The sequence below is a fragment of the Scophthalmus maximus genome, chromosome 14 (genome assembly GCF_022379125.1).
Source record: "Scophthalmus maximus strain ysfricsl-2021 chromosome 14, ASM2237912v1, whole genome shotgun sequence".
NCBI classification, from domain to species: domain Eukaryota; kingdom Metazoa; phylum Chordata; class Actinopteri; order Pleuronectiformes; family Scophthalmidae; genus Scophthalmus; species Scophthalmus maximus.
This window is the reverse complement of record NC_061528.1, coordinates 3,632,510-3,655,441: the sequence shown is the minus strand read 5'-3', so window position 1 is coordinate 3,655,441 and position 22,932 is coordinate 3,632,510. Positions and strand designations below refer to the sequence as shown.

The 22,932-nt window shown below is 43.2% G+C and overlaps 2 protein-coding genes across 5 annotated transcripts; one reads left to right on the top strand and one right to left on the bottom strand.

Moving 5' to 3' along the window:
* Window positions 1-37: 37 nt before the first annotated feature.
* On the bottom strand, window positions 38-13,262 carry cenpj (centromere protein J). Of its 4 annotated transcripts, none has more exons than XM_035651664.2 (19): window positions 13,131-13,262; window positions 9,371-9,789; window positions 8,578-8,704; window positions 8,223-8,384; window positions 7,488-7,632; window positions 7,177-7,282; window positions 6,312-7,031; window positions 4,909-5,755; window positions 4,617-4,749; window positions 4,337-4,502; window positions 4,066-4,197; window positions 3,618-3,755; window positions 3,306-3,426; window positions 2,626-2,837; window positions 2,347-2,436; window positions 2,033-2,173; window positions 1,662-1,746; window positions 912-1,032; window positions 38-742 (listed from the first exon to the last, which is right to left on the bottom strand). In XM_035651664.2, the coding sequence occupies exons 2-19, from the start codon at window positions 9,767-9,769 to the stop codon at window positions 547-549; spliced, it is 4,041 nt and encodes a 1,346-aa protein (XP_035507557.2). In that variant the 5' UTR covers window positions 9,770-9,789; window positions 13,131-13,262; the 3' UTR covers window positions 38-546. The 4 variants fall into 4 exon arrangements, with proteins under 4 accessions (XP_035507557.2, XP_035507558.2, XP_035507556.2 ...); XM_035651665.2 differs by lacking the exon at window positions 13,131-13,262 and adding an exon at window positions 10,842-10,995 and having other exon boundaries at window positions 2,626-2,834; XM_035651663.2 differs by lacking the exon at window positions 13,131-13,262 and adding an exon at window positions 10,842-10,994.
* ttf2 (transcription termination factor, RNA polymerase II) lies at window positions 11,746-22,746 on the top strand. The gene is made up of 23 exons (XM_035651667.2): window positions 11,746-11,888; window positions 12,129-12,234; window positions 13,123-13,209; window positions 13,320-13,389; window positions 14,052-14,888; window positions 15,282-15,402; window positions 15,837-16,019; window positions 16,277-16,434; window positions 16,705-16,786; window positions 17,282-17,407; window positions 17,519-17,669; window positions 18,322-18,427; window positions 18,524-18,708; window positions 19,000-19,153; window positions 19,272-19,363; window positions 19,508-19,593; window positions 19,969-20,102; window positions 20,206-20,385; window positions 20,519-20,577; window positions 20,682-20,835; window positions 21,157-21,239; window positions 21,517-21,591; window positions 21,955-22,746. The coding sequence occupies exons 1-23, from the start codon at window positions 11,861-11,863 to the stop codon at window positions 22,097-22,099; spliced, it is 3,402 nt and encodes a 1,133-aa protein (XP_035507560.2). The 5' UTR covers window positions 11,746-11,860; the 3' UTR covers window positions 22,100-22,746.
* The last annotated feature ends 186 nt before the right edge of the window (window positions 22,747-22,932 follow it).

Below are 22,932 nucleotides of genomic sequence, written 5' to 3'. Positions count from 1 at the left end.
TCCGCACCAGAAGAATCTTGAGTTTTGTCGACGACAATTAACAAAAACAAATAAAATTTATTTCATAGTCGGCTAAGAAAATAAATATGTATTGACATTTTTACAAATTAAAATCACAAACACTAAACCAGTTCTGTTCAGCTCGTCATTATTCTCAAGGCTTTTACTGGGAATGTCACAGTTCCTGTTAAAATATTCACATTTAGATATTCGGTAGCTCATAAGTGCAACAAACATCGTGTGCTACTGACGAGACGTGATTAAAAAAAAATAATAATTTAAAAAACCTGCTTCTATGGAGTGTTGTTTCTTGGAAAAAGGACTGTAGTGTTTACAGACATCAACCTGTTTGAGTGTTGCCATAAAACGAGACGGCTAGAATTGACAAATAATTGAAATACTTTCATAGAGGCTTATGACTTCCTTGACCCCCTGTTTCTCCTGTAGCTTTGCCTCTTTCAAAGTTTGATTTGTTTCAATTTGTACCAAAATGACCCCCCGGGACCCGAAACAGAATCATCTACTTGGCTCTGAGTCGCTGTGGTTCTACGGCCTGTTGTTGTCCAGGACGATGTTCCCGTCCTTGTCTTTGATCCGGAGCCGTCCGGTCGGGTAGCGAGTTTCCTGCCGGCCGTCGGCGTAGACCGTCTTCACGGTGCCGTCGGGATACTCCCTCCTCTTGAAGTCGGCCGTGTGGATCTCCTTCTGGCCCGTGTTGAAGTGGATCTCCTTGGTGCCGTCCCTGAGACACATGGCACATTTTAGACAAACTTGTATCATCAGCCAAGATCATGAACCAGAGCTCAACATCTCATAATCCTCTCGTCAATCCACCATCCTGCCCCTTCTCCTCTAATGGGCACATTCAACTGAATATGTCTGGGTTTTGGAGAAGCTGTGGTTCTACTCACGTGTTGACGTGTATGACGGTTCCGTCTGTCAGCACGCTCTCCTCTCGGCCGTCTGGGAACAGGTTCTTCACCGTCTGGTCTGGGAAGGTGATTTCCTTGCGGCCGTCAGGGAAATGCTTTTCTGGAGCGGGGGGAGGAAAATAAAACAAGTTTGACGAAGAGTTCAGCGAGATCATGACACTGGTTTCAGTCGCTGATGTGCAGTTTGTGGTTCGATTTTCACTTTGTTATCCAATATTCTTTTCTTTGGTCATTTACCTGTCAAAAGGATTCTAACTTTTCTTTTTTTTTTTAAACACCAGGTAAATTAACTGGAGAGTATCTAAGTAGTTAAAAGGGTCCTCACCTGCATGAATAATATACACTAATATTATTCAATAATCAAGAGATGTGACGATAGATTTATTAATTAGTTGACAAATTTAATCCGTTTTTAAAATTTAAGATATTTGAATTTGTCAGATGAAAAAAGTTATACGTATTTTTCAATAATTTCCTAACAACATTGATAATGGCTCTAATCTGATGTGGGTTAAGTATTTTTGCTTTGTGTTTTATTGTTACTTTCATGACTAAAACCTGACAACTTCTTCCTCTAATGTATGCCTGAAGTCCTGTTTACTATATAATTCCCTATATGTAGCCTCCGCCATTTTATTTGAATGTGAGAGTTTTGAGTTTTTAATGTATTCACGACAATAGAAGGACCAAAAAAAAAGTTGTCTCCATGGCTACAGCAGCTGCTCTCACCGGTCTGCTTGTTGGGGAAGTGCAGCACCTCCATACCGTCTGGGTAGGTGACATGTGACGTCTGGGCCTCGGAGTAGTAGTAGATCTGAGCACACGGAGCAGAGCAGCCATGAGAAGCTTACCAGTACATGGTAATGTTTTTTTTTTTGACTAAATTAAATGTTTAATGTTTAATTAAAAAGTTAGTCAGACACTCCTTGCCCTACTTCAACACAAAGTTCAGCAGTTAGAATAGATTGGCTCACTACCAGAGAGAATGTTATTCCTGTAACAAGACCTGCACAGCTGACTTAGCATTGTATTGTTAGTGATCTGTTTGTAGAGATCTATATTCATATTCAAATGCCATGTGACGTCATGAAAAGTCTCACCACTCGCTGGTCGGCTGTGATTTGTTTGGTGTCTCCATTGAAGAATGTGACCTTGACCGTCAGTCCGTCGGCTGAAACCTCCTTCCTGGTGCCGTTGGGGTAAACGATGAGGCGATCGCCACCGGACAGAACCTTTTCCGTCTGGAGAGATCAGAACCAGAACTTTACATCAAAATTCTCTGATTTCTGATTCTTAAATGTGAATATTTTCTGGTTTCTCTGCTCCTCTATGACATAAAACTAAATATCATCATATCATTGAGTTTTCTGGATTTCACATTGCTGGTGACGTCCTTGCTCTTCCACCTCCTCACCTTCCCATCAGGATGCGTGACGACCTCCTGAGACGACTCCACCTCTTCGGGCTCGCTGCACGCGGGTTCTTTTGGCAGAGAATCACTTTTCTACAGAGAGAAGATGTCAAATAACAAATGACTGAAATAACAGTCTTTGTGAGCGGCTCAACTGACCACTCTGTCCCCAGTCTCCCAAATTACCTTTTGCTTGACACCAAATAAACATTGCCTTTGTGGCTTTTATTAAATTATACGATAACATGTTTCATTCGTTTGGTTTGACAGATTTGTTTTTACCAGAGAAGCGGAGAGCTCGTCAGGGTCGACGCCTCTGACCGGAGAGCAGCAGCTTCTCGATTGTTCTGGCAGTTTGTCCTGACTCTTGCCGGCAGCAGCAGCTGTTGACCTCTCGAGCTCCGTCCTCCTGCCGGCCAGTGAGGAGGAGGAAGAGGTGGACGAGGAAGAGGCGATCGGCACCGACGGCCTCCTCAGGCTGCTCTTCATCCCTACTGACGAGGACGAATCCACACAAAAACAGAAAAATAAAATAAGATATCTTGACGATTGAACTATTAAACTTTTCACTACATCTGACAAATTTTAAATCTGCGTTACCTGATTTTTGTTTTTTAGACTCGTTAGAAAAGAGTTATTCATTCATACAGAGAAATGTTCTCATTCTATTTGGAGTTGAATCGATGTAGAGCTGCAACAGTAAATCAAGTTTTCAATTTGTAATTGACTACTAAATTAATCGCAAACTATTTTGATAATTGATTAATTGGTTCAAGTATTTTTCATGAAGAAAAAAAAGGAACTTATAACTGCTTTGAGGTCAAACTTTAGGAGCCAAATAACCCAAACAAAGAGACCCACAGTAACAACACACAAATGACTTTAAGCTGAGGCTCAGTACTGTTTGAAATACATCCATAATGTGGTTTATATTTCCATCAGTAATAACAACCTCCCTGTACCTGTAGAAGCCTGACTGGTCTCCATGGAGCTCCTTCGACCGGCTGCAGCAGCAGCGCTGCTCGGCAGAGGACTGATGCTGCTTCCACTGCTGCTGCTGCTTCCCCTCGAGTCAAGAGGACTCTGGAAAATTAAAGACAAACAACCTGTGATTTTTATGTAATGATAAAAAAAAGGTTTATCAGCATCTACGGAGGTTTGGAAAGTTTGGTCAATGAAAAGATTTGTGGACCGTCAGAGAGACCAGGTGAGTATTTACATGCTTTCTGGAGAGCATGAATAAAGTCAATATCGAACATTATAAACATGCTTACGGCAAATTTCACTCCTTTGGTCACAGATGAAACGTTGTTTGCAAATATCCTTGAGCCGTCTTTTGTTTCTTTGTCTTTCTCTGCGCTGACGGATGTTTTCTTCCAGGTACTGAGGCGGAGTTTCTCCAACATACAGATCTGAAATATAAAGAGAAATTATGCTTAGGACATAAACTAAAAAACAAAATGGTGTTGCTGCAAATAAAACTCTTTCATGATAGCATAGAATATAAATAGGACTTTTTATGACGAAATGGCGTTTTTAAACTGGCACAAGAATTCAGGAAAGAAAAACTGACAGGAATCTTTCTTAGTTCTTCTCCACGGCCACATTTATAACTGGTATCTCGATAAAGACATCCAGTCATCTAACGTATCCAGATATGGATTGAATTTCAATGCCAGGTGTAACTGGGGTAAAAGAGGGTCAGAGGTCAGGCAGTGGTACCTCGTCCCGGAGGGAACCGTTCTCGTGGCCGAGGGAGTCGATCTGTTGCCGCAGGCGACCGTGTGCGGAGGCCCAGCGACTCTCCTTCCTCCTCAGCTCCTCCTGCAGGGAGCTCAGCTGCTGCTTCAACGCCTGGAGGGGGGATGGAGGAAGATAGATTCAAAGAGGAGTTCTACCTGTTAACTGCTTTTTGTGCTGCAATGTTGTATTATGAACTTGAAGTCAATTTAACATCTAATAACTCCTCTTTGTTAGCGTGTCTCTGTTTCACCTGGATTTCCTCCCGCTCCTTCTTGTCAGGAATGGCTCTGGCGGCCGACACGTGCTTCTCGAAAACTTTGCGCTCTCTCTGCAGCTTCCTGTTTTCCTCCTTCTTGTACTCCTCAAACTCGGCCAGCTCCTCCGCTTTTGTCTGCTCGAACTCCAAACGCTCCTTCCTGAAGAAAAAAGTTGAGATAAACAACAGAGAGAAGACAAATTCGTAGGAATTGGTAAAAAAAATATGTTTAAAGGGTGTTGAAGCAAAGTTAAGTGTAAGACTTAGTTATTACCTGAGGTTTTCCTGGTTTTTCTCGTTCTCCTGTCGGAGTTTGGTGAGGGCGGCGTTCTCCTTTTTGAATCTGTCGATCTCGATCTCCAGCTCGACTAGTCTCTCCCTCAGCTGTCGGGACTGGACCTGTTGGCCTGGGGACCAGAAGATAAAACGTGCACGATTACAAAACGAGGACCGACAAGATGTGAACATTGTTTTAAAGTTTGGATTTTTATAATGAAATCAGACTATCCATCACAGCAAAGTTATACTTATTACCATGGTGTGTAGACTACGAGAGTTTGCCTCACCTGTCTCCTCCTCTAATTTTCTGGACTGAGGAGCAGCAGCAGCAGGAGGAGGAGGAGGAGGAGGAAGAGGATGAGGAGAAGGCAGATTTTGGGCCTTCGGCTTCAGCGAGGGGAACAACCTGGTCATGAGCTGGGAGGCCGGAGGAGGAAGAGGAGCTGGCTCCAGATTGGCTGGTCGAATGACTGTGCCTTTATCCAGCTCCACGACTTTGCTCACCGCCACCTTCCGCAACAAAGTCTGCACCGGTGCTGAGACGCCATTGGCTGCTGGCTCTGCAGCCGGACTGAATGCTCTGCTGCTGTTGGGAGTTTCCTCTGTGTCGTTCCACGTGTCGTCGTCGTCAAACACAACTCTCCGCTGCTGCCCGTCCGTGTCTTCTATCAGAGTCGACTCATCGGCGTTGCCGAGGAAGCTGTCGCTCTCCCCATCAAAGCCTTGTGCTCCATCTGGATTTCTACGACTGTCCTCGTCCTGATAGGACCACTTATCGTACGGCGGGTTTGGCGATGTGGGAAAGCAAAGGGTGCTGGGAAACAAAGGAGGTTCGACCGCCCCCTCCTGGTGTTCAAATTCAGAGCCACTGCAGGAGGAAGCATCCGAGTTGTCCGATCCCTCTTTATCCTCTGTCCTCATTTTGTCCTCGAACGCATCGTCTCTTACCTTCGCCACAAATGCTTCTGATTTCACAGAACCGCTGTCACGCGCCAAACCAATGTCGCTGCCGACACTCCTGCACCTCTGGAGTTCACCTCCGGGTGGGGACTTGATGGGGGTGGAGGAGAGCCGGCGCTGGTAGAGGCCCTGAGGGGCGTGCAGCTGCCGGTGCTGCTTGTCCATCTGTAGAACCTGCGAGTGAGTGAAGAGCAGAATCTTTAAACAAACAAATCAAGATCAAATCTTTAACTACTAGAAAATGTTACGTCGCTGCAGGGTGCATAATATTCTTGCAGCTTTCTTTACACGATCCTTGTCCAAACGTTTATAATCATTCTTTTGTTATATATATAAGAATATCCAAGGGGATTTGAATCATGTCCAACTGGACTTGGTTGTAGACTCTCATCTTCAGGTCTGAGTTATTGTTGTGAACTGAAGTTTTCAACAACCTACAACCAAGTCCAGTTGCTCCTGATTCAGTGACCGCTTGGAAAACTATGACCTGGATCAATGTGAATCTCCACAGACTTTTATGAGAATACTAGGGCTGCAACTGACGATTATTTTCTTGATTATTCGATTAGATGTTTGGTCCAGAAAATGTCATATAATGGGGGAAAATGTTAATCCCAAAACCCCAAGATGATGTTTTGTTTTGTCCACACACCAAAGATATTTAGTTTACCATCATAGAGGAGCAAAGAAACCAGAAAATATTCACATTTAAGAAGCTGAAGTAATGCACCTTCACGACAAAGGAGGAGTTGGACGAGAAGGACAGCTCCTCGGCCGCCTGCTCCAGCAACTCAAACTCTCCCAGCTCCATGTTCTCCAGCTGCCGGTCGCACTCCCAGTGCTGGAGTTTGTCCTGGAACGACAACTCAAACGAGTCCACTGGAACTCCATGTCCTCCTCCTACTTCTCCTCCTGAACTTTTATCTTTAGATGCGTACACTTCAGCCGTCCCCGGCCCTCCTCCCAACAGGCCCACCTGTTTGGTTACAGGGTTCGGCTGCGTGTTGTGCGGCCCGGGCTTCCTCAGTGTCTGAGCAGACAGACCCACCGTCCTGTTGTTCTGTTCCTTTACTTGACTCAGTTTGGTTTGTGACTCTGATCCTTCTGTGTTCTGCCTCTGGTAACTACCCAGGACCGTCCGTGCCGTCTTATTCTCAGCTCTGTTGTCCTGAGGCGGCGAACCGAGACCCCTCAGTCGGTTCTCCTTGTTCAGTTTGGCGGTTTTGCGCTGCACAGGAAGCCGCTGTGTGCAGTTCGTGCCCCCCCTCTGGATAGCCGTCGGCTCCGAGTTGCTGCGGGTGATCACTCTGGGTTGATGTCTGGAGTCCTTCTTCGCCTCCTTTTTTGCTAACGAGGTCTTGCGATTGTTGGTGAACCTAGAGAGCCCCTCGCCTCGTTTCAGAAAGGCCCTCTTAGGAGGGGCGTGTACAGCTTCAGCTCCATCTTGGCTCTGTATAGGTGAGGACATTAAAAGATGTACTTTTAAATAGAAACTCAAATGGCTCAGCTGTCTAACAGACGCTGGATGAGATCATCAGTATGTGATAATCCTAATGAATAATAAGCTTTGGAATAAAACATTTATGTTCTCTGACCTCTTGTTGCCGGGCAGACTTCAGCCTCTGATCCTCCAGCCTCAGTTGCTCCTCCAACAACTCCTCAAATGTCTGCTTGTGACCTCCAATGCCTGGCTTAATCGGTCTGATGAGGGGGAATACACACACAAGGAAAACAGTCAAAAAAACATGCTGGCACGTTTGACTGCCACAACTGGCTCAAGTGAGCGACGGTCCAAGTAGACTCCAAGACGTCTAGAAAGAAGTATAATAACAACTGCAGCGGTCCACGTACATGAGGCTTTAGTTTTTCTCTTTGATAATTTTATATTAAAGAATATAGTACATACCTCTCCTGTGAGATTTTATCTTCTTTCCTTCCCCGTTCTTCGGTCAAAGCCGCACCATTACTTGGTATCAATGTGACGTCGTGCTCCTGAAAACGGCTCGTAACGTTCTTCTGTTCCTGGTGATCGCCACTGGACTTTGACATGTCTGTAGAAGAAGAAAGATCTAAGTTAGAAGTTATATGTGATGACAATAGAACACCACTCAGTTAGAGATTCTGTGTCTATTAACCGAATAAATATAGTGCAACTTCTGTTTCGTCTTGACTCCTGTCATGGCTAACGTCACTGTGTGAGTCAAACCAGGCATCAAAGGAGGCTTGAAACGGGTTTGCCTCCCTTGGTGAAAAAAAAATAACCAATCAGAATTAAGTTCCTTGCTGTTGTCAGGTAGAATTCTGTATCTCTAACAGTAAAAAAAAGTTAAGGGAGCCTCGCCGAGGCTGACTTGTCGACCAATCAAAGAGCCGTTGATAGCTACGCTCTGCGGTATCTGCTTAGCGATGTGATATGTTGTGTAGCCTGCTCACATTAAAGACCAGGTACAAATAAAAAATTATGGAACACTAACCCCGAAACTAAATATACTTCAGAAGACGGCCGGTGGATCACGCTGCTTCAAAATGGACGCATATTTGGGAGTGGAATGGATTGCACTTATCAGGCTCGGCAGCTCCATTGTAGTGGGATGCCCTTACAAAAACTAGAAGGTGTGTATATGTGTTTGTGCTTTCTCACCCTCTTCCTCGTTGTCCACCTCCTCATGATTTAGACGTCCTGGTAGCCACTCCCGTCTCCCTGCCGGTGACAGTTGTCGTGGGCTCTCTCTGTGATCAGAGGCTTCCTGGAGTGAGTCCTCCTCCGTTTCTGCTTCCAATAGCCCCGAACCCTCCGACTGATCTGTAAAGCACAATACTGTCACTTCACATGGTGATAGGACAAAAATATAAACACAACGAAGCAATGGATAAGTGGGGGCTCGAGAAAAAAAAGCATTCACCTCGCTCATCAACCTGTATTTCTTTTTTATATCTTAAGTAAAACAAATGATCAGAATTGCAGTCACTCTCGTCAACACTCTCGTCATCACTACCTCCTGCGCAGTGCTCGGACCCATTCATCATTCCCAGCAGCCTCTGCTGCTCCTCCTGGAGCCGCAGCAGCTCCTCCAGCTGATGGGCCTTCAGCTGCTCCTGCATGTGTTGCTGCCACTTCCTCAACTGCACAAACACAACATTATATTCAAATGAGTCATGTGGATAAATGCAGCTATAATGCCAATTTTCTAGAGTGTCTTCGTGTTTTTTTCCCCAGGCGATTTAACAGACATCTATTTGTGGCTGGTCACCACAAAAAGGCACAATAAACAAACTGATGAATTAACATGTTTAAAGTGCTAACAGACTCTTATGGTCACACTTCCATTGCCATAGCCAACTTAAATAGTCTCACGGGAAAACACTAATAATAGCGAGAAGAGGCAAAGTGTGTGTGTGCGTGTGAGTGTGTGCTAGAGGGTGAGGGTACCAAGTTCACAAGGATCAGTGGTATAATCATCACGGAAGTTCACACATCAGCAGACGCTCCGAACATTTGTAGTGAACAAGTTGCTGCTTCTGTTTTCATTCAGTTTTACTTGTTTAGCTGTTAAATTTGAACTATTTGAATATATATGTATCATAATATTGTATCTGTTAAGATATTGGAAATCAGAAGTTAATGTGACAAGTAGATGTAGAGGTGAAAGCAGTGACAATTTCAGCTGTCGTGGACAAGTTATTCCAGATATCTGACTAAGAATTGATTTACCAGTGTGGCAGAAATCAATATTCATAAGCTATGAATATCAATGACAGGAGTGAGAAATACAATGCATGTTGTTATACCTGTTCTAGCTTCATCATTAGTGGAACATCCTGTGACCTGCTCGCCATCTCATCCAGACCGTCCATCTGTCCACCTGGATGACCGTCCACTGGCCTGTCAGCCTCGGCGGTCTCTCCTCCTCCTCCTCCTCCTCCTCCGGGCGACAGCCGCGCAAATCCATCCCCGCCGATGCAGCAGCTGCTGTCTGCGGAGGCGGGCAGCGGGGCGAAGTCGGAGGCAAACGAGTCGTCTGGCTTCATGGGCGAGGATCCCGCGGCGGCGATGAGCCGCAGGGGTCCGGCCAACAAGGGGTCCGCGCTGGGGGGGCTGAGGATCACCCCGGCTCGGTCGCTGCTCGGCATCCACCTTGCCAGGAAGGCTGCCGGGGAGTACTGATGAAGCCCGTCTGGAGCTGACATGTCCTCTCAGGCAGGTCCCGCTAATCCCCGGATTTGAGCGACAGATTATGGTGACAGGTTAAGAGCTAATCACATCGTGGATAAACACGCTCTCCAGACCCAAAGCTCAGAGATTCCAAGAAAACTATAATTGGACGCCGGTGTTATGGCCCAACTGGTTTTCGATTTAACTGGTTCCCGTACCTATCAGCTGCAGATCCTCTTCCTGTGGCCCAAAGTGAGCAAGTAATTATTTAGTGTGTTTTGACAGTAAACACATAGTTGGAGTTATATCGTTACAGTTTAAAAGTATTTGCGTCATGGTGTGTACTGTTGTGAAAAAAAAAATCTTGATGAGTTTCGTGTATTTCCTGAGGAGCTGAAGGAAACCAGCTGATTCATGTGTGACATCATCGATCTACATGTGACGGACACCTGCGTCTGGTGGAGTCACTGCGGCTCGTGGTGATGATCGAGGGATGTCAGTTGGAAGACTTGTGCTGTGGTGACATCGAATCCTGCTCAACGCGAACTTTCTTGCCTGTAAATTAGTGCTGACTTATACAATCATATTCGCCGCATTACATATGAGATGCGACATGCAAAATGCCGTTCATATATTTGTGGATGAGTGACGTATATCTGCTGACTGCTGCGGATCACATCTGCAGCTGTTAGGTTCGGGAACCAGTTACATCAAAAACCAGTTGGGCCATAACACCGGTTTGCTAACGTTAGCTAGAACCCGATACACGTTAATAACGACACCGCGTTATCACGACAGCGGAAGGAGACGGTTGTTAAACGGCTGTTTGTTTGGTTAGTGACGAAACTAAAATCACCGCTGTTTTACACTAAACTGTGACAGGTTGACAAACATCACAACAACGATGACGTACATCGTACAATGTAAGCTAACAGGTTGATGGCGCACTTAGCATGTTTAAGCTAGTTAAACGCCGTTGTCTTTAAAACGGCTCGGCTTCCTCGACACACGAAAAAGTTGTTGTATATGTTGTTGTTTTTTTTACTGTAGTGACAAGTCAAATAAAGTAACAACATTAATACATGTGTCAAAACACGTTGAGTTTACCTGCGACGCGGGAGAAAAGCGGTGTTACCGAAGTAAAAGTCTGCGTTGGAGAAACATAACAGAGTGAAGTTTCGAAGTCTGCCGCCATAGAAAAACAAAGCCCGCGAGAGTCATAAAAAAAAGAAGAAGACGACAAACCGCTGGTGCATTATGGGTAGTGTAGTTAAACAGTCTGTTTTTTAAATTTATTTATATTGTTTTTTGTTTAAAACATGCTGCAATAATCAAATTATACATAAACTACATGTTTAATAAATCAAGAGGTTTATGCAATTTTTTTGAAGGAAAAAAATTCATTCGAATTATATCCGGTTCCACAACGCTCCTTTCAAAAATATATTTCACAATAAAGGTCATGGAGCGAGTACAAATCTAGCATATCGCATATTATACTACACGACTTTATGTGATATGATATATTTGATTTTATATTTGACAGTTTTCGCGACTTATTTGTAAGTCAACTTTTGTGATGACATTTACACACCGGAAGTGCTTTTTTTGAAGGTTATGATTGGACGGTACGAAAAAATGTGAATTTCTCGAGTTTGGCAACTGAACTGTGTGGAACAGATAGGACGATGTTTTTGTTTAATACACGCTGCAATAATTAAATAATACATAAACTACATGTTTAATAAATCAAAAAGTTTTTGAAATATTTTTTGAAAAAAATATATTCGAATTATATCCGGTCCCACAACGATCCTTTCAAAAATAAATTTCACAATAAAAGTCATCGAGCTAATACAAATCTGGCATGCCGTCTAATTTTCATTTTTCACACTAACATTTTTTGAATATGATCTACTACACGACTTTATGTGGTATCATATATGTAATTTGACTGTTAATCCGAGCACATTTTCGCGATTTATTTCTAAGTGAACTTTTATACTGACATCTAGACACCGGATGTGCTTTGTTAAAGGTTGTGATTGGACGGTACGAAAAAAACTGAATATTTCGAGTTTGGCAACTGAACTGTGTGGAACAGAAGAAGTCAATGTGTCAGGACAATGGAGAAGGTTCTGTGCAATGTTCACGGTAAGTCACTACAACAACAACACAAATAAGGCTAGATATTGTTTTCAGTTTCCGGAATTCATAGCTATGTTTTCATTCGCCGAAACAGTGTTTGTTGTTTGCATGACAACGCATTTTCGGTTACATTTCAGCTGAAACCGATCACATGTCCTTCTGTCTTGCTAACTTGCAGCGTGTAGTCGGAGTTTTCATCACTTCCTCTTCTCTTCCTAACTTGTCCTCTTCATCATCCTCATGCAGGCAGCGTGTGTATGTTAAAGACCGGCGTCAAGGATGGACCGCGTAAAGGCAAGAGCTTCTACGTCTGCGTTGCCCAGCAAGGCTGTGATTTCAGTCAACTGGCCAGGTACAGATAATAATAATAATAATAATAATATATTCAGAGAAGATATCATGGGCAATCTGTGATGGATCTTTAACTGGATCTTAAAATGTCCAGCTGGGACACAGTGGATGATATCTAATTTCAATTGAGTGCAACTACCAACTGTGCAATACTTATTCTCCATGTGCAATTATTTGTTACTGCTCTGAATATAGTATTTATATTTAATATTTTGTACATATCTTATTGCTTTTTTAAAATATTCTTCCATCCACCTTGCTGCGGTAACACCCACAGAGAAAGATCTATGGTTTCCTCCATATCATTCCATATTTCACTATCATCCTATGTACTTTATATATCTATATCTATATTCCACAACAACTGTGCAATTTTTTTCTATCATCCTGTGCAATATATAGATGCATATTTATGTTTTCACTGTTTCTTTTTTACTTCAAATTCAAATCCCTGCACATTTTAGCCTTCTTTCACAGGGGAATACTTGCACTTTGTATAAGATGTATAAAGCTTTTTTAAAATTGTCTTTTTATAGTTTTTTTATCTATTTTAATTGTGTGTATATATACATATAAATATATATATTGTAATATTTTATACTTCTTCCCTTGTTGCCTGACTCTTGCATTTTGCTGTAACAAGTGAATTTCAAATGCATGAGACTTTTGAGACACCTGATTATTAGATTGTTCCTATTCTGTCTTTTGCTCATAGAATCAAATGCCCCAAGTCTTATCTCATAAAGACACGCTGATATTCAAAAATACTGGGTCTGAGCATCAAAACTATCTTCTGTTTTGTGGCATAATATTCAAACCATTTGGCAGATTCATGTTTCATTATGTTTCATGTTTGTGATCTACAACATCTCTTTTCATCGCTTCCCAGAGTCTCACCGTCCCACTGCCTCCGTCATGAGGATTCAACGGTGGAGCTCCAAGCTCTCACCTACAGTCAGCAGCAGCAGAGCCTCAGGTGGGTGTCCAGGCAGATGCAAAACAAGATAAATATGAGCAAGAAAATACCTGGCTTTTGGTTGGATTGGATCTTTGACTCTAAATTCATTCTGGGGTTTTTTTTTCCAGATTATTCTACCGGTGTGTTTTAGGTAAAAAAGCAGGCCAGCGGTGGTGTGGAAACGTGCCTTGGACTGCGGTAAGACGCCCCTGTCTCATGAGATATAGACTCCACCAGGGGTTCTGTCATCTCAGACTTCTGTCGTGGGAGGAGTAGATATCAAATCCACATAACTTTATGTGAAATTCTCATCAATTTGCTCTGAATCAAATGTTTCATGGTAACGATTCATCTCGTGGTTTATTGGCTTGGATCCAGGCTTTTATCTCTATTTTTTTGTCCACTGTGAGAAAATGTGGACTCAGAATTGTCTTAAGGCTGCTGATAAAGATGATTAGAGATTAAATAAGGATTTAATGAAACGTCAATTGAGTTAGTGAATTAGAAAAAAAATTCACCTCTAAAAGCGGAGTTGAGCTCAATATCTGCTCTCTCAACCCTTTTGTCCCAGTCAGGAACCTGTAGAATGATGATGCTGCTGGTTGTCCAGTGATCTGATTGGTCAGTAGTTGGACTGGTGACTGGTTTTGATCTCTTATCTTGAACTGGAGCAGGTTTTCTAATAAAAATATATGTTTTAAATGCCTAAACCGTTAAATGGGAAAGTGACCCCACTATATATGTGAAAAATATTAAATTCTGAAACCCATACAAAAAACCCTAATAATAATGTGAAGCAGCATGAGAAGTGTACTTTTTTTTTTATATATATCACTATCTGTTGTCTTCCATCATTGCAGCCAGACAAAGAAAATAGAAGCCCTCTACCCGACACACAGCCACAGCCCTCGTGCCTGCCACCTGTCCGAAACCCCTTCAAGTCCCAATGCAAGCAGGACAAGGTCTCTGAGTGGGGAAGGATGCAGAGTGGTGGAGGCAACGAGAAGGGAAGAGACGAGAAAGACAGCGAGGCCAGTCGCAATGCCGAAGGAAGAGAAAGTTATCGGAAAGATAGTGTGAAGTGCGTAGGGGCAGTGGAAGAAGAGGAGGAAGAGAAGCTGGATTCACTGGACGCCTACCGAGGCAAACCGCTTCCGCCGGGCATGAAGTTAAAGAAAAGAGTTTCGGAGGAGGAGAGGAACGTGGAGAAGCTGACAGATGAGGTGCCAAACAAGACCGAGGAGAACCACACCAAGCAGGGCAAAACAGAAAAGGCTATTTCTTCTATGAACAAAACCTCGCAGGATCCTCGAAAGGACTTGCCACAGCAGCAACCGGCTGCTGCTGAAACCTGTGTGGTGAAACCATCCGACTCTACGCTAAAAGAGAGCGTCTCTGAATCAGCACCCAGCAGCAGCAGAGGCAGCATCACCCAGGCTCCCAGAGACCCTGTCAACACCACATCTAACAAACCAACACAGCCTGAGGCCAGTCAAAACAAAAATCACCACGACGACGATGATGATGTCGTGTTGGTGTCAGTGAAACCTGCCGCTCCGAAAACTCCCCCAGTTGCTGCGGTCCAAAAAACCCTCACCACCTTCCCGGGATTTCAGCCAGCTTCTAAAGTCAAAGGTCAACAGGGGGACCCCAGGGGGCTGCACAGTCTGCTCTCTTCTCAGCTTCAACAGAAAAAGGTGAGCGAAGGACTACAGACATGATCGACTGCTGGGCTCTATGGTTCAGATTACAGCTGCACAAATGCACCTCACACACATCGAGGGTATCGAGCAATTTCTCACCAATTGTGTTTTTTTTGGGGGGGGGGGTGAATTTAAACCAAAATGAATTTATTATAAGCTAAAATCAGCTGATGATATCAACCATACTGATACGTCTGCCACAGACCTTTGATCTCTCTGCTTTCATCTGCTGGAAACGGTGGGTAGTCTCCAATCTCTGAATATTCACACATTCAAATCTTAAATTTTGACAGCTTTGTTTTTACTTACTAACATGGCAACTTTTGGCTCTTAGCAGCTGTAAGTCTATCCTCCTCACCCATTTTTTCCCCCTCCCCTCCTGACAAGGCCACTCTGTCTGTGGTGAATGTGGCCGCTTTGCCAGACAAAGGTCAGAGATTGAAGACTCAGGTCAAGGAGCTGGAAGAAGCACTGGAGTCTCTGCGCCTCACTGGCGCTTCTCAGCCGGGTAAGTCGCCAGCTTATATATATGCACATATATATATATATTTTGTAAGATTTCCCTCCACTCCACAGTTAAAGCATCAAATTATTCCACTTAACATCAGATAATTGTATCTGAAAAGCTGTGGCTGTAAAAGTCAGTAGTTAGGACTTGAGCAGCCATAAAACCCTGATTTTTAATGAACAGAGAAACTAAGTCACGTATCGTTTGATTTGAACAGATTTAAGGTGAAAACATGCATTTCAAATTCCAAATCATTCTATTCTACTCTAATGGTGTTTTAAATTCAGTGATATGCAGCAATACAAGTATACAGAAACATGTAATAACATTAATTTGCAGAAACGACCTGAATACATTTATACAGTCTGGAGAGCAGTCTACATAAAAGTGTCTTGCCAGGGCAACTGTGCTATTCAAATGTCTCTCTCTCACAGAGTCCCAGGGTGGATGTGACGGCAGCGATGCGAGTGCCGGTAGCAGTCAGACCATCCCGTTCAGCCGACAGGGGGGCACCATCCTGCTCCCGGCCCCTCCGGCCCCCGGCCCCTCTCAGCACCAGGCCTCCGGCAGCTCCCTGGGCCTCCAGATGAGCCAGGACTACACCCAGATGTACGGAGGTGAGTTGTGTGACACTCACTGGTTTTCAAACACATTTCTGTAATACTTTTGATAATTCTTTTGTTTCTTTTAGATGTGTTTTCAATCTGAAAAGCTTCGGCTGTGGTTCCTCTCAATTATTTTCGCGACTTTTTCACCTAGGTGTCGTTTTTTCCCATCTTAACCATTCGTCTCTACATTTACTTTCTCTTTCACTGCTTTAATTACCATTCGTACGATTATACCCTTAGTCCTCAGTCCTTTTTCGTGTTTCCAGCAAACCCGCAGGCTCAGGCCTTTTACGGTGGCAGGATGACCAACGACCGCATGCTTGCGGTGAAGAACGCCACCTGCGAGGCCATCGACCACCTCCACAAATCCCTGGAGTCCTGCCCCGACGCCGAGGCGGAGGTCCCAGACCCCAGGGGCATCAAGGTATCGCTGTCCTCCAGTCTCCAGTCTGTTTTTTTAATCCGAGCTTCACATAGATTATCTAACGCCACTAATTGGATTACGCAGAAACAAAGAAACTAGTTTGAGGCTGTTCATTGGATCAGACAATCTCCCCCTCTATTTCCCAATATCAGATCTATACTTTTTGTTTAAAAATTCTCTTGACAGTTGGCTCTGGAAACAGAGCTTCGATATCCTCTTGTGACTCTACTGTAATAACACTGTCCTCTTGATTGTGATTGGCTGTTGAAGGTGTTGCTCCTGGCCCATCAAAGGAGAGCGTTGGCCTGGCTGCTCTGGAGAGAAGCCCAGAATCCCTGCGGAGGAATTCTGGGTATGTTCACCATTTAATATCATTTTTATTCAAGAGGTTGGAATGAAGACTGATGAGACGTCAAAGTGGGGATAATAATGTAATACATTTTTTTAAAATAGTAATTTGTTAATTTTCCCTTCTGAGTAAAAAACTGACCTGGTTCTGGTGAAGTAAAGTCAGTGAGGTGTATTCGTTGTAAGGGTCACAACAATGGCAAAGTGCTTTGTTTTTACATTTTAATGTTTTCTTTCACTGAACAATCAAAAGCAAAACAAAGGAATCTGTTAATTTGAAAAATAAATAGAGATTATCCAGAGAAACCAGGAAATTGTTTCTGAAAGGAGACATAAGACATAATGTATTTTAAGTGTTATTAGACCTGGGTATGAAAAAACTACGTGCCATTTACCTCCAGTGAACAGAGAACTTTTTCATAAGGTGTCAGTGAAGCTGCATGTAATTTGTAATTCCTTATTTTTTTTGTGCTTCTCGCTATTGCTTTTGGGGAATCAGCGGATGACATGGGACTTGGGAAAACCCTGACCATGATCGCTCTCATACTCACCAAGAAGATCAAGGCCAAAGAGGAGGATGGAAAGAAGGAGAAAAAGAAACTGGAGAAGTGGATCTCCAAAACTGGTAACGAGAACTCTTTCATTTGATTATGACAACCTCAGTTCTGGTCAGTGCAGTTATTATTTCGAATTAAATAATACCTCTGTTTGTGTTGTTTTTTTGTTCATCGTCCAGACTCGAGCCTTGTGGTCTCTAAAGGAACTCTGATCATCTGCCCCGCCTCCCTGGTTCACCACTGGAAGAAGGAGATCGAGAGACACGTGAAGAACGGCAGGCTGACGGTGTGTCTGTACCACGGCCCCAACCGAGAGAGAAGTGCCGAAGTGTGAGGGGAACCGAGCGCACGTTCACACGCACACACACAACTATTTTAACGATTGAGAAGACCGACACGAGATTGTGCAACAATACCGCGTTCTAACATTTCCTGCCGATTATCAGAGCACAAGTTTGAAACGCCTGGGTCGGCCCGAGTTAGTAGTCCAATGGGGGCAAACATAAAAACAAGTCTTTACTTATAAAACCTGGAAAACTAAGAATACAAATAAACTAAAATACCTATTTACTTGCGAAACTTACAAAAACAACTGAAATCAAAAAACTAACTGTAAAACTAAGTAAAAAAAACTATTGAAAATTGTAAAACTATAATAACTCTGGCCATAATTAGCAGTCAGCTTCATAATCTCAGACTGAACTGAGCGTCTCTTAGACGTCAGCATAGACCAGATGATGCTCAAGGAATGGTTTTGAATTTCCATTTAGGGGAGTGATGTGTCTATTGAAGAGCTTTAATCACGATCGGACAAAGCAATGGAGAGAAATGTCCTTATTCCTCTTTGTGCTTTCTGCCCTCAAACACTTGCGAAAATCCAAACTCTATAGTTAAATCATAACGCAAGTTTCCCAGGTTCCTTCCCGTTCCTTGGACATTTGAAGCTCAGACAGTCAAACTGAGTCTCTGTCTTCCCCCTCAGGCTGGCAGATCACGACGTGGTGGTGACCACATACAGTTTGGTGTCTAAGGAGATCCCAGTGCAGAAGGAGGATGCCGAGAGACCGGCCAAGGATTCTGATAATGTGGTGAGTAATATTTACTACAGTTAAAGTGAAGACGCTAGCAGCTGATACTTGATTCCATTTTGTTAATAATAATGGAGAAACTAAATTTTTCTCCAGCCGCTGCACTCGGCTCCTCTTCTGCGAGTGGCCTGGGCCCGCGTGGTTCTCGACGAAGCCCACAACATCAAAAACCCCAAAGTGCAGACGTCCATGGCCGTCTGTCAGCTGAGGGCCGGCGCCCGCTGGGCGGTCACTGGCACGCCCATCCAGAACAACCTGCTGGACATGTACTCGCTGCTCAAGTAAGACAAATTCACACAGAGGACACGGGAGTTTTAAAAGGAAATGTTTAGTGTCCCTAACAAAATGATTGGCTGGAGAAAGAAAACCCTCAGCTTTAGAAATATCATCTCTAATCATCTCTATTAGCAGCCTTAAGACAAGTCTGAGTCCACATTTTCTCACAGTGGACAAAGAAATATTGACGCTTTGTTTTTGTTTTTTTAAACCACTTGCATAAACTGCTTCTTTGTCCCGGTCCAAGTGAAGTCGAGATGGAATGAGACTGTATTCCTTCCCTGTCCGTCCCTCAGGTTCCTGCGTTGCTCTCCGTTTGACGAGTACAAACTCTGGAAAGCTCAGGTGGACAACGGCTCTAACAGAGGCCGAGAGAGGCTGAACCTCCTGACGAGGAGCCTGCTGCTCCGACGGACCAAAGACCAAATGGACTCCACGGGAAAACCACTGGTAGAGACACACAAACACACACTCACACACACACACACACGCACACTGTGGACTCTGATGTCAGAGTGATCTGCTCGTCCTTGATCCTGGCTGAAGTGAAGTTGTTAAATGTTTTCAGGTGTCTCTTCCGAGTCGGACCTGCGAGATACATCGACTCAAACTGTCTGAGGACGAGAAGGCGGTGTATGATGTGGTCTTTGCCCAGTCAAGGTAACACAATGACAGTCAGTTATGCTAATGACATATCTGTGGTCTGAATTTTTTTAAAAAAAAAAGAGAGATGTAATGTGATTAAATCTTTCTGGATTAAGTGGATAGATCAATAAAAACAAATTTTCCCCTTTTTTCTTCTAGATCCACTCTGCAGAACTACCTGAAGAGACACGAAGGGAACGAGGAGAAGAAGGGGAACAAGTCCACTTCTAATCCCTTCGACAAAGGTGAGATATCAGCTGGTGGTTTCATGAACAAATGACCCGACTGGGATTATATGGATTTATATTTGTGCCTCAGTCCTTGTTATGCAATTGGACATTTTCAGCACAGAAATATATATATATATTTTTTTTATTTTTATTTTTTCCAGACACAAATTTGGTGAGAAATGGTCACACAAAGAATAATTTAAATCAAGTAAAATAAAGCAGAATATATTGTATGCCTCAGTTATGTATTACTTCTTGCCACCGTAGCTCATAATCACGCAGAAAGCAGTGTGTATAATATTATATATATTTATGAATATAACTCAAAAAAATAAAGTAGGGTGAATGAAAGAATCCAAACTACAAGTAATATGTGTGTTGCCTCGCCAGTGGCCCAGGAGTTCGGTGTGTCCCAGCCTCAACCAGCTGCGTCCAGTTCCCAGCAGGCGTCCAGCACCGTCCACATCCTGTCCCTGCTGCTGCGCCTCCGACAGTGCTGCTGTCATCTGTCCCTCCTGCAGAAGGTTCGTAGGCACAAATCGCTGCTCTCACAAAAAAAAGAAAAGACAAGCTCACACAAATAAGTACGCAAAAGAACAACTGTATCTTCTTTCTCTCTGTGCTCAGACTCTCGACTCGTCGGAGCTGCAGGGTGACGGGATTGTCTTGTCCCTGGAGGAGCAGCTCAACGCCCTGTCGCTCTCCGCCGGCCCCTCGCCGTCGGGCCCGGACCCCAAAGACACGGTGGCCCTCAACGGCACCCGCTTCCCCTCACAGCTGTTTGAGGACGCCCGTGAGAGCACCAAGGTGAGTTCCGGGAACTCATGAAGAACTTGTGACAAACGGCTAGATGCCATTTTGTTTTCCTGTATCGCTGCGGTTGTTTTTGCTCTTCTTTGTGACTACAAATTAACTAATTCGTCAAACCTCCATTTCCCAGATTGCTGCTATTGTCTCTGAGCTGAAGGAAATCAGACAGAAGGGCGACGATCAGAAAAGGTAAAAAAAAAGGATATTCCCTTTGGCAGACGGAACCTTTATCCTACCTTCTTAGTTGTAACCAACGCAACATCTCCTCTCTGTTAATGTGTGTGTGTGCGCAGTGTGATTGTGTCCCAGTGGACCAGCATGTTGAGGATCGTCGCAGTTCACCTGAGGCACATGGACCTGAGGTACGCCGTCATTGACGGCTCCGTCAACCCCAAGCGTCGCATGGACCTGGTGGAAGAATTCAACACGAACCCCAAGGGGCCACAGGTAAACGTCAGCCCACAAATGAAAAAGAAACAAAACACATGATTAGTATTTATTTTTTCCAACGGATACAAACGCTACACAACAATCCATATTGTTGTATGTTTTCTGATGCTTTTAAATGTAGAATCAGTTTACTGACACCAAATATTGATTATTTCACTTCATCTGAACTTTAAGGACATAGTTTTGAAAGAAAAAAAGAAGATTTCCAGTTTCGGGGAGTTGAATAATGCAGCTCTCTGACCTTTGACCAATGTAAAGCTGACCACATTCTGAGTGTTCATAAAGATATACATTTATATTTTTGTTTCTCTGCCACAGGTGATGCTGGTTTCTCTTTGTGCCGGAGGCGTCGGTCTCAACCTGATTGGTGGGAATCACCTCTTCCTCATTGACATGCACTGGTGAGAGACACAAATCCAAAAAAACTCTTAATCTTCTACTTAACTTCACATGAAAAATTATTCGAAAGCTCTCGATTAAACTGAAGCTCGATCGTCTTCAGCTTCAGCTATCGATTCAAGTTCAACTATCATCCCCATAAAGCTAGCACAAAGATATTATACACAGACACGTCAGTACATCAGAAACGGTAGTGTTTTTTGGTGCTGTTTTGCAGTGATGAGGTCGTTACCAACAACGGTTGAGTGTATAACCTCTGAACCCTGAATACTCTGACAGGAATCCAGCCTTGGAGGATCAGGCCTGTGACCGAATCTATAGAGTCGGACAAAGGAAAGATGTCACCATCCACAGGTAAAAACTAAAAATCAGCAGGATACTATGATTTATATACTAAGATCTAAGTCATATCAAATACTGTTGATGCAAAACAAGAGCAATGAGACAAGTATCCACCAAGGAAATCTAAAAAGGGTCAGAATACATCACTGAAGGAAATGTTTCTTAAAAGAGGAGAAATTATTATTTTTAAGGCAGGATTTGAACAACAAATCCATATATTCATGGGACAACATCCAACTAATGTATGTTCTGAGTGACTGAAATTTAAACAAAACTGAATTAGTTTGCATCTTCACTGTCAAATTATTTTATGCTTTTTTTGTCCCGTGTGTCACGAGTGTATTATAATTTTTTGGGGTGTTTGTTGGTCAACAGGTTTGTGTGTGAGGACACGGTGGAGGAGAAGATCTCCACACTGCAGGTGAAGAAGAAGGAGCTGGCGCAAAACGTGCTGTCGGGAACAGGAAGCACCGTCACCAAACTCTCCCTGGCTGATCTCAGAATCATTTTTGGCGTCTGAGAACTGAAACACCGCTGTGCCAAACCTACAGCTACTACAGCTGCTCATATACATATTGAACTAACCTAATAAGATTCAGCTAATAAAGAGCAGAATTTTTTTTTCTCCATCGTAACGGCTCTACAAATTGTTATTGGGCCGAATGTGCCGTACTATGTCATTTCAGTCTTCCGTAACTGTTCTTCAATGATTTCAGGTCTGCCATTTCATTCACATACATGCTGCTTTTGACTCTAACATAAACTGTTTCCGTCGGGCTTAACGGCTACAACTGCAGATACTGCGGCAAGTAGAAATCAAATTCCTCAACTCAAAACGTGCAGACTACAATCATCATACAGCTTCTAAACATAGACTACAAATACATATATTGCCTGGAAAGTTTTTTGTTCCAAAATTACGCTTTACAACACTTTTCTCATGATTTTATGTGCCATGCTACACTAAGTGTGGCAAATAATTAAGAAATATTTTAAGGTGTGTGTGTGTGTATACATATGTATCCTAATTGGGTCACCTCAAAGGGAGGCACCGATTTTGATTTTACTCTTTGTGTCATTTGTTGGATTTTTTTTACTTTAAAGATTTGCTCTTTTTTTTTTTAAATCAGTTAATGTGATGCTGTTTGAATAAACTTGTGTCAATGACGTTGATGTGACTGTGCTCTTTTAGTCCTTTCTGTGGTCAAATTGAAATTATTTATTAATTAAAAACGTTAGAAATAAATTGGATGTATGGATATATGTTGCTCTTATTACATGTTAAGATAAATTAGAGTTTTTTAATTTTTTTATTTAACTGAATATGATGGGGTTGGTGATTGGTGTTTATCT

Bases quoted from the DNA above. Each gene is read 5' to 3' on its own strand.
- cenpj (XM_035651664.2), bottom strand. From the start codon at position 9,769: ATGTCAGCTCCAGACGGGCTTCATCAGTACTCCCCGGCAGCCTTCCTG. The intron at 8,705-9,370 runs GTATAACAACAT...GTGTTTGTGCAG, and splicing joins TAATGATGAAGCTAGAACAG to TTGAGGAAGTGGCAGCAACA. The intron at 4,750-4,908 runs GTGAGGCAAACT...TCTGGTCCCCAG, and splicing joins AAAATTAGAGGAGGAGACAG to GCCAACAGGTCCAGTCCCGA.
- ttf2 (XM_035651667.2), top strand. From the start codon at position 11,861: ATGGAGAAGGTTCTGTGCAATGTTCACG. The intron at 11,889-12,128 runs GTAAGTCACTAC...ATCCTCATGCAG, and splicing joins GGTTCTGTGCAATGTTCACG to GCAGCGTGTGTATGTTAAAG. The intron at 16,787-17,281 runs GTATGTTCACCA...TTGGGGAATCAG, and splicing joins TCCCTGCGGAGGAATTCTGG to CGGATGACATGGGACTTGGG.